The 13,055-nt window shown below is 40.0% G+C and overlaps 1 protein-coding gene across 4 annotated transcripts in view; it reads left to right on the top strand.

The window, feature by feature from the left end:
- sema5a (sema domain, seven thrombospondin repeats (type 1 and type 1-like), transmembrane domain (TM) and short cytoplasmic domain, (semaphorin) 5A) overlaps positions 1–13,055 on the top strand; it is a 262,200-nt gene that overhangs the window by 147,494 nt on the left and 101,651 nt on the right. For all 4 annotated transcript variants that reach the window (XR_005993366.1, XM_041813627.1, XM_041813626.1 and 1 more), the window contains exons 10-11: positions 4,408–4,612; positions 12,035–12,242. Coding sequence is in view for 3 of the 4 variants with exons in the window: in XM_041813627.1 (XP_041669561.1) it covers positions 4,408–4,612; positions 12,035–12,242 (413 nt within the window). In the remaining variant the exon portion in view is untranslated. The remainder of the gene's footprint in view (positions 1–4,407; positions 4,613–12,034; positions 12,243–13,055) is intronic.

Below are 13,055 nucleotides of genomic sequence, written 5' to 3'. Positions count from 1 at the left end.
ATCTTACCCGCGGATGCTGTAATTTAAAATAATAATGTGTGACGCATTTGAAACAAAAGCCCATTTGGCTGCTGTACAATCACTTTTCTCTGTGGCACTTTCCCAGGCGGAGAACAGTGTGCTGATGAGCGGGACAGCCGAGTGTCTGATGGGCCCTCAGCCAAATGATGCCTCTGTCCCTCACCTTGACTGTGGCAAGCAAATCGCCACATTCATCTCTGTGTACATTCACAGACCCTCGCTTGTCAGAGGCTACCTTTGTCTCGCCACGGCAGAAATACAATCATGCAGACGCTGAGGTGCACACATGCACGCAAAGCAAGGACAAACCACAGTAGGAAACCTTAGACATATGTTATTATGTAGCCTGCACCACACTAACACAACACACACTGAAGGCTCAGACGCTCACAGTGTTGCGTTTCCCTGCCCTTCGGGGCTGTAATGTCTCATCTCCTCATGCGGAGCGGGTGCTGATCCGTTGCCCATCTCGGGGAAGCCTCACCGTGATACTCATCTGTCAGCCGAGGGAAGGCCAGGGATTGATGTGTATAAAGTGTCCATGCTGTCGCTACCGTAGCTAGTCAGCGGGAACTAATCGCCACCTTAGATCCAGACTCAGCAAAGGAAGATGAGGTGGGAGACTGGAGTCTATCTGTGCAGTGCATCTGTGAAACTAAGTCCAAAACAAAAACAGTACCAGTCAATTTGGGTTTGTGTAATGATTGAGCTCGGATTATTTTGGGTTTTTCTGCTATGTGTCTTGAAAGAGAGACTGTTCTTTGTGGACAGTGCCTCAATCCACAATCCTAACCCCAGCCCTGGACCTCTTTCACCAAGAGGGACATGCATGGTTAGCCTCTCTTATGCTCTGCCTCGGCTGGACTTCCTTCATGCCTCACTTTCTCCCTTTCTGCACAGTTCAAAAAGGCACTGCATTTAAGAGCAGGAGTATTATCGCTGCCCTGTGAAAACCGTGTACTTTTAAAATGTCAGCTTTCATGAGCTGAGAAAAAAGGAGCCGTTTAAGCTTTTTAGGTAACCCTGTGGGTTTTACACTCCAGAAACTCAAATCTGAGCAAGTGTATCATCAAAACATTGTCTTACATACATTTTAACCCAGGAGACATAAAGATGGATGTATAAAACACAAAAAGTAGCAGGGTTGTTGAGATTAATCAAGTTAATCACCATTAATTATTTACTGTAGTTAGTGCACTCATTTTCATTTGATTAATGGCATGGTTTATTATCCCTTCCAGCACATTTTGGTTAAGGCAGACAGTCCACCGCTGCACTTTAGTGTCTCATTACGCTCTCAAGGACTCACAGACAGTCAGAATTCATCTGAACCTTTTTAACATTCTCTTATTTCATTTTCAGTCCATGACAAGTTCCTTTTTCTTTGGTTAAGTCCATGTTAAGATCTACACGTAAAATCAGGTCTGTTTCCAAACAGGAAGCCAAATACGATTAGTTTAGGACTGTAGAAAAATCCAAAATGACACCAAAATAGTTTGAGGTGCTAAATAGTGGATTTTTGATAATCACACAAGGGTGTGATTAATCGCAATTAACAACAGAAATGCTGTGATTTAAATCTGAACCTTTAGGTAGCCTTGAAAATACAGCCTACATTTCTTTTAAGGATATTTATAGAAAAGCCTTCTCAAAGCCAATTAAACACAAATTTAAATTCATACTAACTGACTAGTTCAAAGGTCAGAAAATGAATTCTTAAGAAATGAATAAAACTGCACGAGTGATTGTATGGTATGTTAATTTAATCACATAAAAATATCTAAATCAGCATGATTAAGTTACCACATTACATCATTTGCACTCGTGGAACAACAGAAGATGACATTTAACATGAGAGATTCAAAAACAACCAGACTGTTTACAAGAGGGACAGAGTCAGTGTGCTGCACAGAGTCTGGGTGATTGCTCCAGAAATAAATCAATTATAAATCGCTCACAGTCTACCTGGGAGGGATGCCTCAAAAACGGCGTCATCTGTCCATCAGGAAAGGCAAGAGTCATGAAGAATGAGTGCTGCAGACAGAGTGTTGTCTGCCACAGTGAGGGCAGAGCGATCAGAGAGTGTGTTTCTTAACTCATCTCAGATCTACTCTCCAAAGATGAAGGAAGAAATCCAGGGAAAGTTTATGTGTTAGAAACAATGGATGTTGATTACCTTTGTAATATTTCTCATACAGACAGCAGCCTGGTATGAGGGGGGAAACTCTGAGCTCCTTCAGGTCTACCTGTAGTTTTAAACATGCTGTCTGGCTACGGTGGCTGTTTTAATCCAAAAAGATGCAGCTCTACCTGAATATGGCCGGATCAAGATGGGTTCATGTCCTCACTACAGACAAACAGCAACAGAGACTGAATAAAAGCAGACTGGGACCCACTTTTTCAAGCTGGGTGGACAGCTTTCACACCAGCATGAATCAGCAGACCAGTGGAGTTGATTTAACTGAACCAAACATCCAAACAATTTAACCCATTTTTATCTTTTTTCCCCACCAGGCCAATTTTGACACATTTTTGCTGCATAAAATGCATTTTTTGTTCATTTTTAACCCTTTCCATCACTTTTTTTCTGCCTGATTTTTCCGTTTCTGAACCAATTCTTGCCACTTCTCATCAACGTTGCCTCTGTTGACCCATAATGGCCAGTATTAAATACTTTTTTAACCGCATTTATGCAAAATTGGCCATTTTAAACCACGTTTCACTCTTTGATAGCTCATCTTTGCCAGTTTAACCCATTTTTGCCAATTTTTGTCTCAGTTAATCCTTTTTGCCAGTCTATATCGATTTTTCATCCCATTTAAACACATTTCCACTTATATTTGCCAATTTAAAGCCATTTCAACCACTCTTTGATCCCATTGACCACTATCTATGCCGTTTTGGCCACTTAAACCCATTGTTGCCACTTTATGTTTTTTTTTGTTTGTTTGTTTTTTGTTTTTCTTGCCACTTCTAACCCATTTCTGCTACTTTTAAAATCCAATTTCATCACTTTTTCCACCATTTTTTTGGCCATAATGAACTAATTTTAGCCATTTTAAACCATTTTAATTCTGTTTTTAACAAAAGGGATTTACATGTTTAAGAAGGTTATTTACCACACAAATGAAAGATAAGATATTTGTTTATTGATAAGTGTAATAATCTACTTGTCAGGAGACTGTGGCTTTGAATTCATGTTATTAGATATTTTTGACAAGAAATTCAACAAACACACTAATTTATTAGAGTTATTAGAGTTTCTTATAGATTAGAGTTTTTGTCCATGAATTTTAAAAGGCTTCTCACTACTAATCCCTCAATTGTGTTAAAAAAATGAAACTTTTGCTGGAGACGCTTTTTCTACCGAGCAGCAACAATAAGCTGAAATAAGATATATAGTATATTCCTAGCAGTTAGTTTTTAGTATGCTATTAGAGCTGCAGTAAGTCATAAAGCTCAGCCTGACTCTCATAGCTGTGTATTTTCTGAATAATGCTCTTTCTCAGCTTGGGAAGCCATTTTTCAGCCTGGCAAGCTTGTTTGTTTCCCAGATAAAAAATAAATGTAGTTGGAAGAATATCATTAAAACTTTGGACATTTATGTATTCTGTAGTTTGAAACACATTTAAACTTTTGAAACCACTTTTAGCCTCTTTATACGTCTTTCTTTGGAAGTCAATTCCCTTTATTGAACTGGTAGAGAAAAATAAGCGTACATATTAGATATTTCACATAATAACTGCGTGCTTGGTCAGTGACTCTGCAGGAAAATCATGGCTACTCAGACACCAGAAGAAAAAAACAAACAAATGAAAATGTGGCAAACAATCAGCCTGTTTTTGAGACACTTTCTGTTATTGCTTCTTCCCTGCAGTTTCTCACATTTTAGTTGCAGGTAATTGGGAGTCCTTAGTTTGAATGATAGTGCAGCATTAAGATCACATCTTTTGTTGCACCATGAGCAGCAATATTGAAGCTCTACGATGAAAACACATTTAGATGTGAGCTTATTTTTGAGGTGGAAAGATGAATAATTTGAAACATAACTATTAAGCTACCAATAAAAGTCAGCAGCAATATATATGCATATGAGGAGGAATCTAATAAAAGAGATAACTACTCGCTCAGTCAAACATTCATGCAGTCAGCAGAGCTGTTTTGACTACAAAGCCTTCAGGTTGCAAGATAGCAAACCATCACAACGAGGTGGAAATCCACTTTACAGCCTTGTTCATTTAATCATTCAATCCCGCTCTTTTCCATCTCTGGTGGTGTTTCTGAACGTCTCTTCAGCTTAATAACACGGCTCTCTACACCAAAGAGCTTCTCTCTTATTAAAGTAGTCTGTAAAATGTTTCTCCTCTGTCTTCTCCACCTTCACAGTGTGGTACTATCGACTCCGGCTCCTACGTGAACCTGACTGAAAGAAACCTGCAGGACGCTCAGAAGTTTCTGCTGATGCATGAGGTGGTTCAACCTGTGGTTCCCGTGCCCTACTTTATGGAGGATAATGTGCGCTTCACCCATGTGGCGGTGGATGTGGTGCAGGGCAAAGATGCGCTCTTACACATCATATATTTGGCTACTGGTAGGTTTCTGTAACTGTGATCACATGACTTTTCTGTGCATGAATGTTCATTTCCTGTTTCTGTCTATTACATTAATAGTATTTCGCACCTTAGACATGGCCTTTCTTTACTCATTGGGAGGCACAACATCTTCAAATCCTGATTTTTTTATGAGCAGAAAGCATTTCTTTTCAATTAATTTTCTACTTTTGGTATCCTGCATTTTCAAAATATATTTATTTTTTTAAGCATTTTGCATGGATTTTTGTTCAATGTTTTTTAATAATCTTTTAGTCTGTGTTAAAGGATTTAATATTGTCAGGTTTTTGGTAGAAAAACAGAGTTTAAGAGCTTCCAGGCACCCATCTATAGGCTGTGTAAACTATGGACTTATGGAGGTAACCTGTTGGTCTCTGAAGAGGTGTTAGTGTATGTAGCCCCATAATGACTGATGCAGTATTTGAAACACTATCTCCACCCACAGTAGCTTTTAACCAGTTTTAAAAAAGGCAAAAAGTGGGAGTGAGGCAGGCCTAAATTTTCCTGACAGCTGTAACGTAAATGTCCGGCCTCACTGTCCAGCACAGGTTCAGTGTTTTTCCTGAGGTTAATAAGCTTCTTAGAAGTCTGTCTTTCCTGCTCACATGCACAGCTGGATATGAAAAGTGTATCCTGTTTATCGTTCAGAGTTGATCCAGAAAATGCCACTGAAATATTTGCTGTTGTGTCCTCCTCCATTAGAGAAATCTAACTGACCTTTTCACCCAAGAGAAAACACTAGCTAGCCGGTTAGCCTGACTTTATGCAAACTCTTGATTAGTGCACCATATGGCTTCTGTCACAATGTCAGAGATGATAGAGCCAACCCACTAAGAGGAGAGATCTGATTGGTCAGATCTACTGTCATTCACAAATAATCATTGAATGACATTACGCTGTAGGAGAACACCAATCACAGAGCTGCAAGTTAAGCATTGTGTCCTCTTTTTTAAGTGTCTTGAGAAAACTTCTGTTATGAATCGGTGATATAAAAACAGACTGATCGATTGATTGACAGGAGTTTACTTTCTCAGAAACACTGTTTAGATCACAGGTGTCAAACTCAAGGCCCAGGGGCCAAATCCGACCCATGGAACAGTTAAATCCGGCCCACGAGATGATCCCATATTTCTGTTCTAACTGTCCCATCAGTCTGAGGTCTGCAGATTTCCTCAAGAATAAAAACCTGAACTTATCCTTGATGGTTTAATCACAAAATCTGAAAAAGTAAGGAGTAAAAATATTTAGATCAGAAGTCAGGAACGCTGTGATTTAGTTTGACACCCCTGGTTTAGATATTTGATGAATAATAAGATAAAAAGAATTTTAAACACATACATCTTTTTAGATACTCGCACCCCTCTCGGAGGGCTTCAACAGTTCCCCACTAGCATACTAGTATATGTAGTGACAGTTATATCTTTTTAAATGTTCTGTTTTTACAGATAAAGTAATGAACTATTGAGACCAGAAGCCTTGATCATACTAAGCTGTAAGCATGTTTCTTTCTGTCATAATAATGGTGATTTTAATATTGGTCCTGATGGGGAGTCTTCCTAGGTGGACACCTGCACAGGTGCAGTTACTGACACTTCAGCTCTGGCTGCCTTGTTTTCTTTCACCACTGATGATGCCATTTAGGATTTAAAATGCACTGGAAAAAAAGAGATTCTAGGCTTTAGTAATAGTTAAGCTTTATTTTGGGGTAAAGTTTAAGTAAATTACATCAAACAGATAATATTTAATTAATATAGCTAAACAAAATGTAAATATGCTTCACATAAATTAAAAAAAAAACTGATTAAAGTTGACATACATTTTTTAGTAAATTGTAACTAATTGTTTGTAATTATGTTAGGGTTAATGGTCGATTAGGGATTAATGGACGTGGATGCTGCGAAGTCCATTAATCCCTGATAACTGGGCAACTTGAAAGGCATTAACCCGCTTGTACCATGGTCACAACAAAAATAATTAATAAAACTAATTGATGATTTCATACGTTTTATGATGAAAATAGAAAGTTTCACTAAAACAACAATTCCTTTCCCCTAGCAACGCCTGAGGGCTTGACTAATAACTGGAATAGCCTTTCCAAACCCATAACGTTCTTAGGGAATGTAAACGTTATTCAGTACTCCAGTAAATAGGACGGGCCATAGATACGATGTCACAACGGAACAAAAAGCTAGTCCGCTCAGCGCACTTTCTGAATGGATTCATCAATGAAATGACATGAAGATGAGTGAGACTGAGAGTCATCTGTGGTCAGACCATAAACCTGGACGTTAACATGAACAGTCATCTGATAGAAAGCTTAGTTTTAGCAGACCAGCTTTTTGAATAAACAGAATAATTCCTCCTTCAGCACTACGAGGTCACAGACGTGAAGCTGTCCACGCCCTGCAGGTGCTGATACTCCTTCAGACACGTCAGTATTTATCAGATATTATCATGCCGGTTTATCAGAAGTGTTTCCTTTGGCTCTACACAGAAATAATAGCTTCTTTTCTTTTGTTTGTGTTATTTGAATCTTCTGACAATAGTTTACAGCAGTTAGAACAGGAGGGAAGACTCACCTCTCAGAGTTAAGGTGAGCATAAAAACAAGACGTACATCGCTCAGAAAATACGACTGTCTCAGGTTGCTATAGTTACTCCTAACGGAATAACGGCTAACGGCTGCTGCGCATCAATTTGGAACAGTGTAATGATTTTTTGACCAGAACTACATGTGAAGTTCGAACGGTGTCCATATATCAGGAGATAATGGACACCAATGGAATTTCCACAGCCAATCACAATCGAGTATTCACCAAGACCATGGTATAAATCAAATTAAATGTAATTCAATAATAATAACTAAACCCAACATAAATACACTTTGCATGAACTCAACTAAAACAATTTGAGTAAACTCTATGTGATCAGATGGGTTTGCTCTAACTTTCTCTGAAAGGGGGCGGGGCACAGGTGTGATAGTACAGGTGATGTCACAACTGGACTAATGCATTTCAGTTCAGTGAAACAACTCTTATATAAAGTTTTAAAGTCAAGTTTGATTGGAAAGGACAATAAAGTTTCAGTTATCATGTAGAAGTCTTGCTTGAGATTATTATGAGACGAAAATAAGCAGACATACATTTATTTTACACTGAGATCTCTGTGCACACGTTTGTTTAACCAGGAGAAAATTAATTAAGATTAAAAATCTCCTTTTCAGGAGTGTCTTGGCCAAGATAGGCAGCAGCACAGTCAAACAGGGTGGTTACAGATGACAGTTATCTGAAAAGTCACACATTGGTGTAGTGGTTAGAGCTGTTACCTCTCAACTAGAAGGTTCTGCTTTTGCTTCCCACTCAGGGAAGATAAATCTTTATTAATGTGTATTTAAATTGACAAATAAAGTTTATGTAAAAGATCAACTTAAGTTCACAGTTAGTAAATAAATTAACGCTTTAACCTTCATGCTGAAGTCTAATTTAATGAAATAACCCTAACCCAGGTTACTTTTTTTATTTTATGATCTCTCAACAAGGTTTGAGCATTACTTTAATGTAGTATTTACCTTGAACTAATGTATTAAAAATACATGGAAAATTTACATGCAATTTAATCACGTAAAGTTCAGGTTTTTGGTATAATTATTTTTTAGTGTGTAATGACAATTGTGTTTATTTGGTCATCCACACTGCCAGCATAGAATCAAGTCTTACAGCATTCATACCACTGAGTCTGTGAAGAGTAGAGTGGTTTTAAAGGTAATAAACTCTTAAATGCTAATACATCACCTAGCTTTCACAGCTTAAGCTTTAATTCATGCTTTTTCATCACAAGTATTGATTTTAATAGATGAATACTTTATGTTTTAACTGTTAAAATTTCAGGGGCCCTAAAGCCCTTGAAGCTCACTACACGAGGCCTGACAGAAGAATAATGAAACCGGCCGATGAGTAGTTCTGACGGAACATCAAAGTCTTCTGACACAAGTTTGATCGCTCTTTCCCTCCATATGTCCTCCATATGCACTGGCAGAAAACATACACATCATTCCATAAATCAGCGCAGTACCATGAGATCCTACCCAGCATGAAACAGCTAACAGCCATGTGTCAAAAGGAGGCAGACAGTAATTAATAACACACTCTAACAGCTCTGATTTAACCCTTGCATGTACTCTATTTCTGCTCTGCATGGCACCCCAGGCTTATCAGTCAACTGTTTGATCAAACTCGGTGTTGATGTGTGATGTTTGACTTGGCAAAGGGCTAAAAACAGTATCAGAAGACTCCAGATACCAGCATTTGGTGCTCTGTTTTATGTTATAACAGACAATAGGGATTATGAGCGGGTGTGCTGCACAGGATTTGAAGGTAGTGACCCACTTTATGGTGCTAATGTACCATGGGCCCCAATGGGAAATGTCAACATGATCTTCCTGTTGTAGGGCTCTGTGTTATTTTAGGATATCACACATACAGGCATACACTTTCACACACTTACACAGCGTGTTCCAGTTCAATGCCTGCGTGCTTGGCATCCCCCTAAAAAAAAAAGAAAAAAAAAAAAACCCTCCCCTTTCATTGTTTGCATGGTGCTGTGATCAATGTAGCGTCGAACTAGAGCTGCCCACACTGCGAGTTCCCCTGACACTAACTAGACGCTAATGAAAACATCTGAAACACTGCCAAGGCCATTGGGTAGTGTGCATATTGTACCTAATCACATGCTATTATTAACGCCTAAATGCTCTGCGCTGATTGGGCCCATTGAGGAAAACCTGAAAGCTCTGACCGGGGGTTCAAAGATGCCTAGGTGAAGGGTTCTTTTCATACAAACACATGGCTTACAGCAGAATTTAGCTCTCTTGTTATTCAGCTCTCGTTAGTTCATTTCAGCCCCTGGCTGCATTTTTCTCCTGCAGGTTACCTGAACAGAATTTAAGTTAGAAGCAAAACATTCCTCACATAGGTTTTCATTGAAGTTTTGGATTTGAAGGGACATGAACAAAATTGGGTAGGAGTCAGACAAAGTGACTTACAAGATGCTCCTTTAATGTTTTTCCTGATGTTTTCAGAGTAAAGTGTGAAAGAGAAAAAGAGCACCAAGACTGCAGTTGTTTACTTTGCGACAACAGTCAGTTTTATTAGCACACGACCAACATCAAGGCTTTTAAACTCACACTCTCTAAGTGGGAGCAAAACCACGACAACCAGGCTAGAGTCCGTATGCGAGCGCAGGTATGTGAGACGACATAGTAGATCTAAGAGGCTGTCTTGGTGGTGACTACAGCACGGAGGTAGCACATTTTTGTCTTAAAGAGCCTGTAAAGTGAAAATAAATCTGTGTTTAGGTTTCATATTTGACAGCTCACTGTGTTATGAACCCTTGGTTCAAATTTCAGTCAAATAAAACATTTCTAAGTTTTTAAAATCAAGCTCCAAAATCATAAAAACTGAGGCAGTAAAGTCTGCTCCAGGATGGTGTGGGCGTGTCTGTTGAGCTGAAGCCACGCCCACTCAGGGGAAATACAATCCTCTCAAATTAAAACAATAACACAGTCTGAATGGAGGAGAGCGCTCACACCATTATCCTGACCCTTGACCTTATGATCAGAGCAGCTGCCTGGCTCTGTTCCAGAGAAGAGGCGATGTTTTTTTTCTGGCTCAAATATTTGTTATGATGCTTTAAATGATCCATAGACCACTGTGGCTGACAGATTAGGTAACTTTAACTCACACTGAACATAAAACAGCATTTAACTGACTGTTACCTTTCAATAAAGGCAGTGAGATCAACTAACAACAGACTGGACTGAGATGAACTGGTCTGTGATTTTAGATTGTAGTTTGAGAGGGGCGGGGTCATTCCCTACTGTCATGAGCCCACATATTAGCCCCACCCATATTAAAGGAGACATATTATGCAGATACACTTCTTCAGGCTTTTTAACACAAATATGTGCCCCTGGCCTGTCCACAACCCCCTCAAGTACCAGAAAAATCCAGTCCCTCTCCCCTTCTCTTTCTCCACCTCTCAGAAAATGTGTGCTGAAACAAGCATCTCAGATTTTACTCTAGTGACCTCACATGGGGCCTAGGCACCCACCCCAAGATTTGGTTGGCTCTCCCTTACTTGGAGGAAAGTTCTGCCGTCCTCTGCTGATCCTCTCAGCTGCTAGCTGAGATGCTGGATAGCTCAGTGGGTTACCCTGCTGACTACAGTCTGGATGATTGATGGTTCAAATCCCAGTCAGGTCCTAAACTTCAGATAAAAGTGTCTGTAACATCAGGAGTGCAGTGTGCATTTCCTGAGGGGTGTGGTCAGGGGCGGAGTCAGGCAGCTATTATTAAAGCCACAGACAGAAATGGCTTGTTCTGAGCAGGGCTGAAACAGAGGGGTTTTTAGACATGCAAAAATCCAATACTGGAGTGTTTTTTTCAGCAACAAACTTCACAGGTTTTTTTCTTTGGGACCTCTGAGACCGATATAAACTTGTCTTAAAAAGGTAAAATATGTCCCCTTTAAACCCGGCCAGGAATGAGGTGAAAAACTTTCTAACAGTCTAAATCCAGAGTCCAGTCACATGTAGATCTTGGTGTTTTCACATGTTTACAGCAACCATACCTCAACATATCTGGAGTGTTAAGACAAAAGCTTTGGATTTTACTTTATGGGGTCTTTAATGATCTACTTACGGTCTACACCAAACTGAAATGACCCCATTAAATGAACAACAATGTTGACTAATATAATGAAAAAGTAACAAAGCCCTACCAGGACAGTAGCTGTTATATAAGATCTGAGTTTTAAATGTTAGGTATTTCCTGATCACACCGTTGTAACAGGTTACATGGTAATGCATAACTGGCAAACACTGCCCAGGGCGGTTCTTAGGTTTCTCACTTCTCACTTTGAAACCATCTATTAGCAATTCACCCCGGTTCTCTGGGAACTCTGTGAACCTAATTACTTTTTCTTCACCCAGGGGATTTCATGTTTAATAGATGATGTTTGTTTTAGCTTTCCCAAAAGAACAGGCCCCCAGCTTCATCTACAGGGACCTACCTTACATAAAATAAAGGTCAGGACGTATCAACAATGACAGAAATGTCCACACTCTCAGAGCTACAGATGTTTATTTTCTCCTCAAAGAAAACTAGGACAGAAATCTTGTATTGAGGTGCCATAACAATCCTCTGGTTGAAGCTACAAGGCTGCAAGTTGATGGCATAACCAAAGGTTGGCATGCCTGCTGCCCCAGTGTTTTTGGCTGCCTTATTTCAGAGCCAAGTGATTGTTGTGTGGTTCATAGTGGGTTCAGATATAACTGTCCCTTTTCCTGCTCAGACTCCTTTGTCTCTGTGACCAAATCCGCTCTCCATCCTCTTTTTCCTCTTCCAGATTATGGTACTATCAGAAAGGTCCTCTCCCCTCTTAACCTGTCCACTGGGAGCTGCTTATTGGAGGAGATTGAGTTGTTCCCACCCAGAAAAAGGCAGCCAATCCGGAGCCTGCTGATCCTGCACAGTCGCAGCGAGCTGTATGTGGGTGTCAGAGACCAGGTCATCAAGATCCCACTGAAGAGATGCAGCTACCACAAGAGCCGAGAGTGAGTAAACACAAAACAACTCCATTTGACTGGAAAGTGTAAAAGCACGTATGCAAACAACAGAGTTTTAAATGGTCCTTCATTTATAAGATAGTCTTTATCTGAATGGCCAGGCCTGTGTCGGTCAGAGGCCTTCGTTGAGATTTAAAACCCTGTAAATCAGCTTTTGTCTGAGCCACTTGAGGTGCCCACAGCTGCCCTGTGTTTACTGTCTGCTTCTCGTTGTCATTGAACCCCGCGTGTTCAGCTGTCTGCGTGCGTGTGTGCTTAGCAGATATTGAGTTTCTGTCTGTCTGGAAGACGCTCTGTCAAGGCTTAAAATATTGGCAGAGAAAAACTGAGACAGAAGCCGGGGTGTGGAGGCTCATCATGAGATTGGGAACCCATCCATCATCACACGCAGAAGGGAATCACACCTGCATTCCTTATCTTTCTTACAATGAGGTGTTATACACAGACCAGGTAAAGCCTCATGTTACAGCTGTGGGTCTTTGATATATGCTGCATCCATTATGGCACTGCATCACCTCTTTCAAAGCTTCTTTTTTAGAGAGGAAACACAAAGCAGATAAAAGAAGAGGCTGTGTGCACAGGCTGGGAGCTCCAGGAGAGTAAACTGGTTATTCAGCAACATTTCTTTGAGCTTTACTTTCTTGGAATATTAGAAGGCTGCCACTCTGTTGTGTTGTATTTTTCACTGATGGGTGAAATACAATGCACAAAGCCATTAAGGCTCCATGAAAGACAGGCATCAGATTCATCTGTCTCCTTACATGTGCTGTAGCCCTCCCTGATATCACTGTCAGAATCGTG

The sequence above is a fragment of the Cheilinus undulatus genome, linkage group 19 (assembly GCF_018320785.1).
Source record: "Cheilinus undulatus linkage group 19, ASM1832078v1, whole genome shotgun sequence".
Taxonomy (NCBI): Eukaryota; Metazoa; Chordata; class Actinopteri; order Labriformes; family Labridae; genus Cheilinus; species Cheilinus undulatus.
This window is presented reverse-complemented; position numbering and strand designations above follow the sequence as displayed.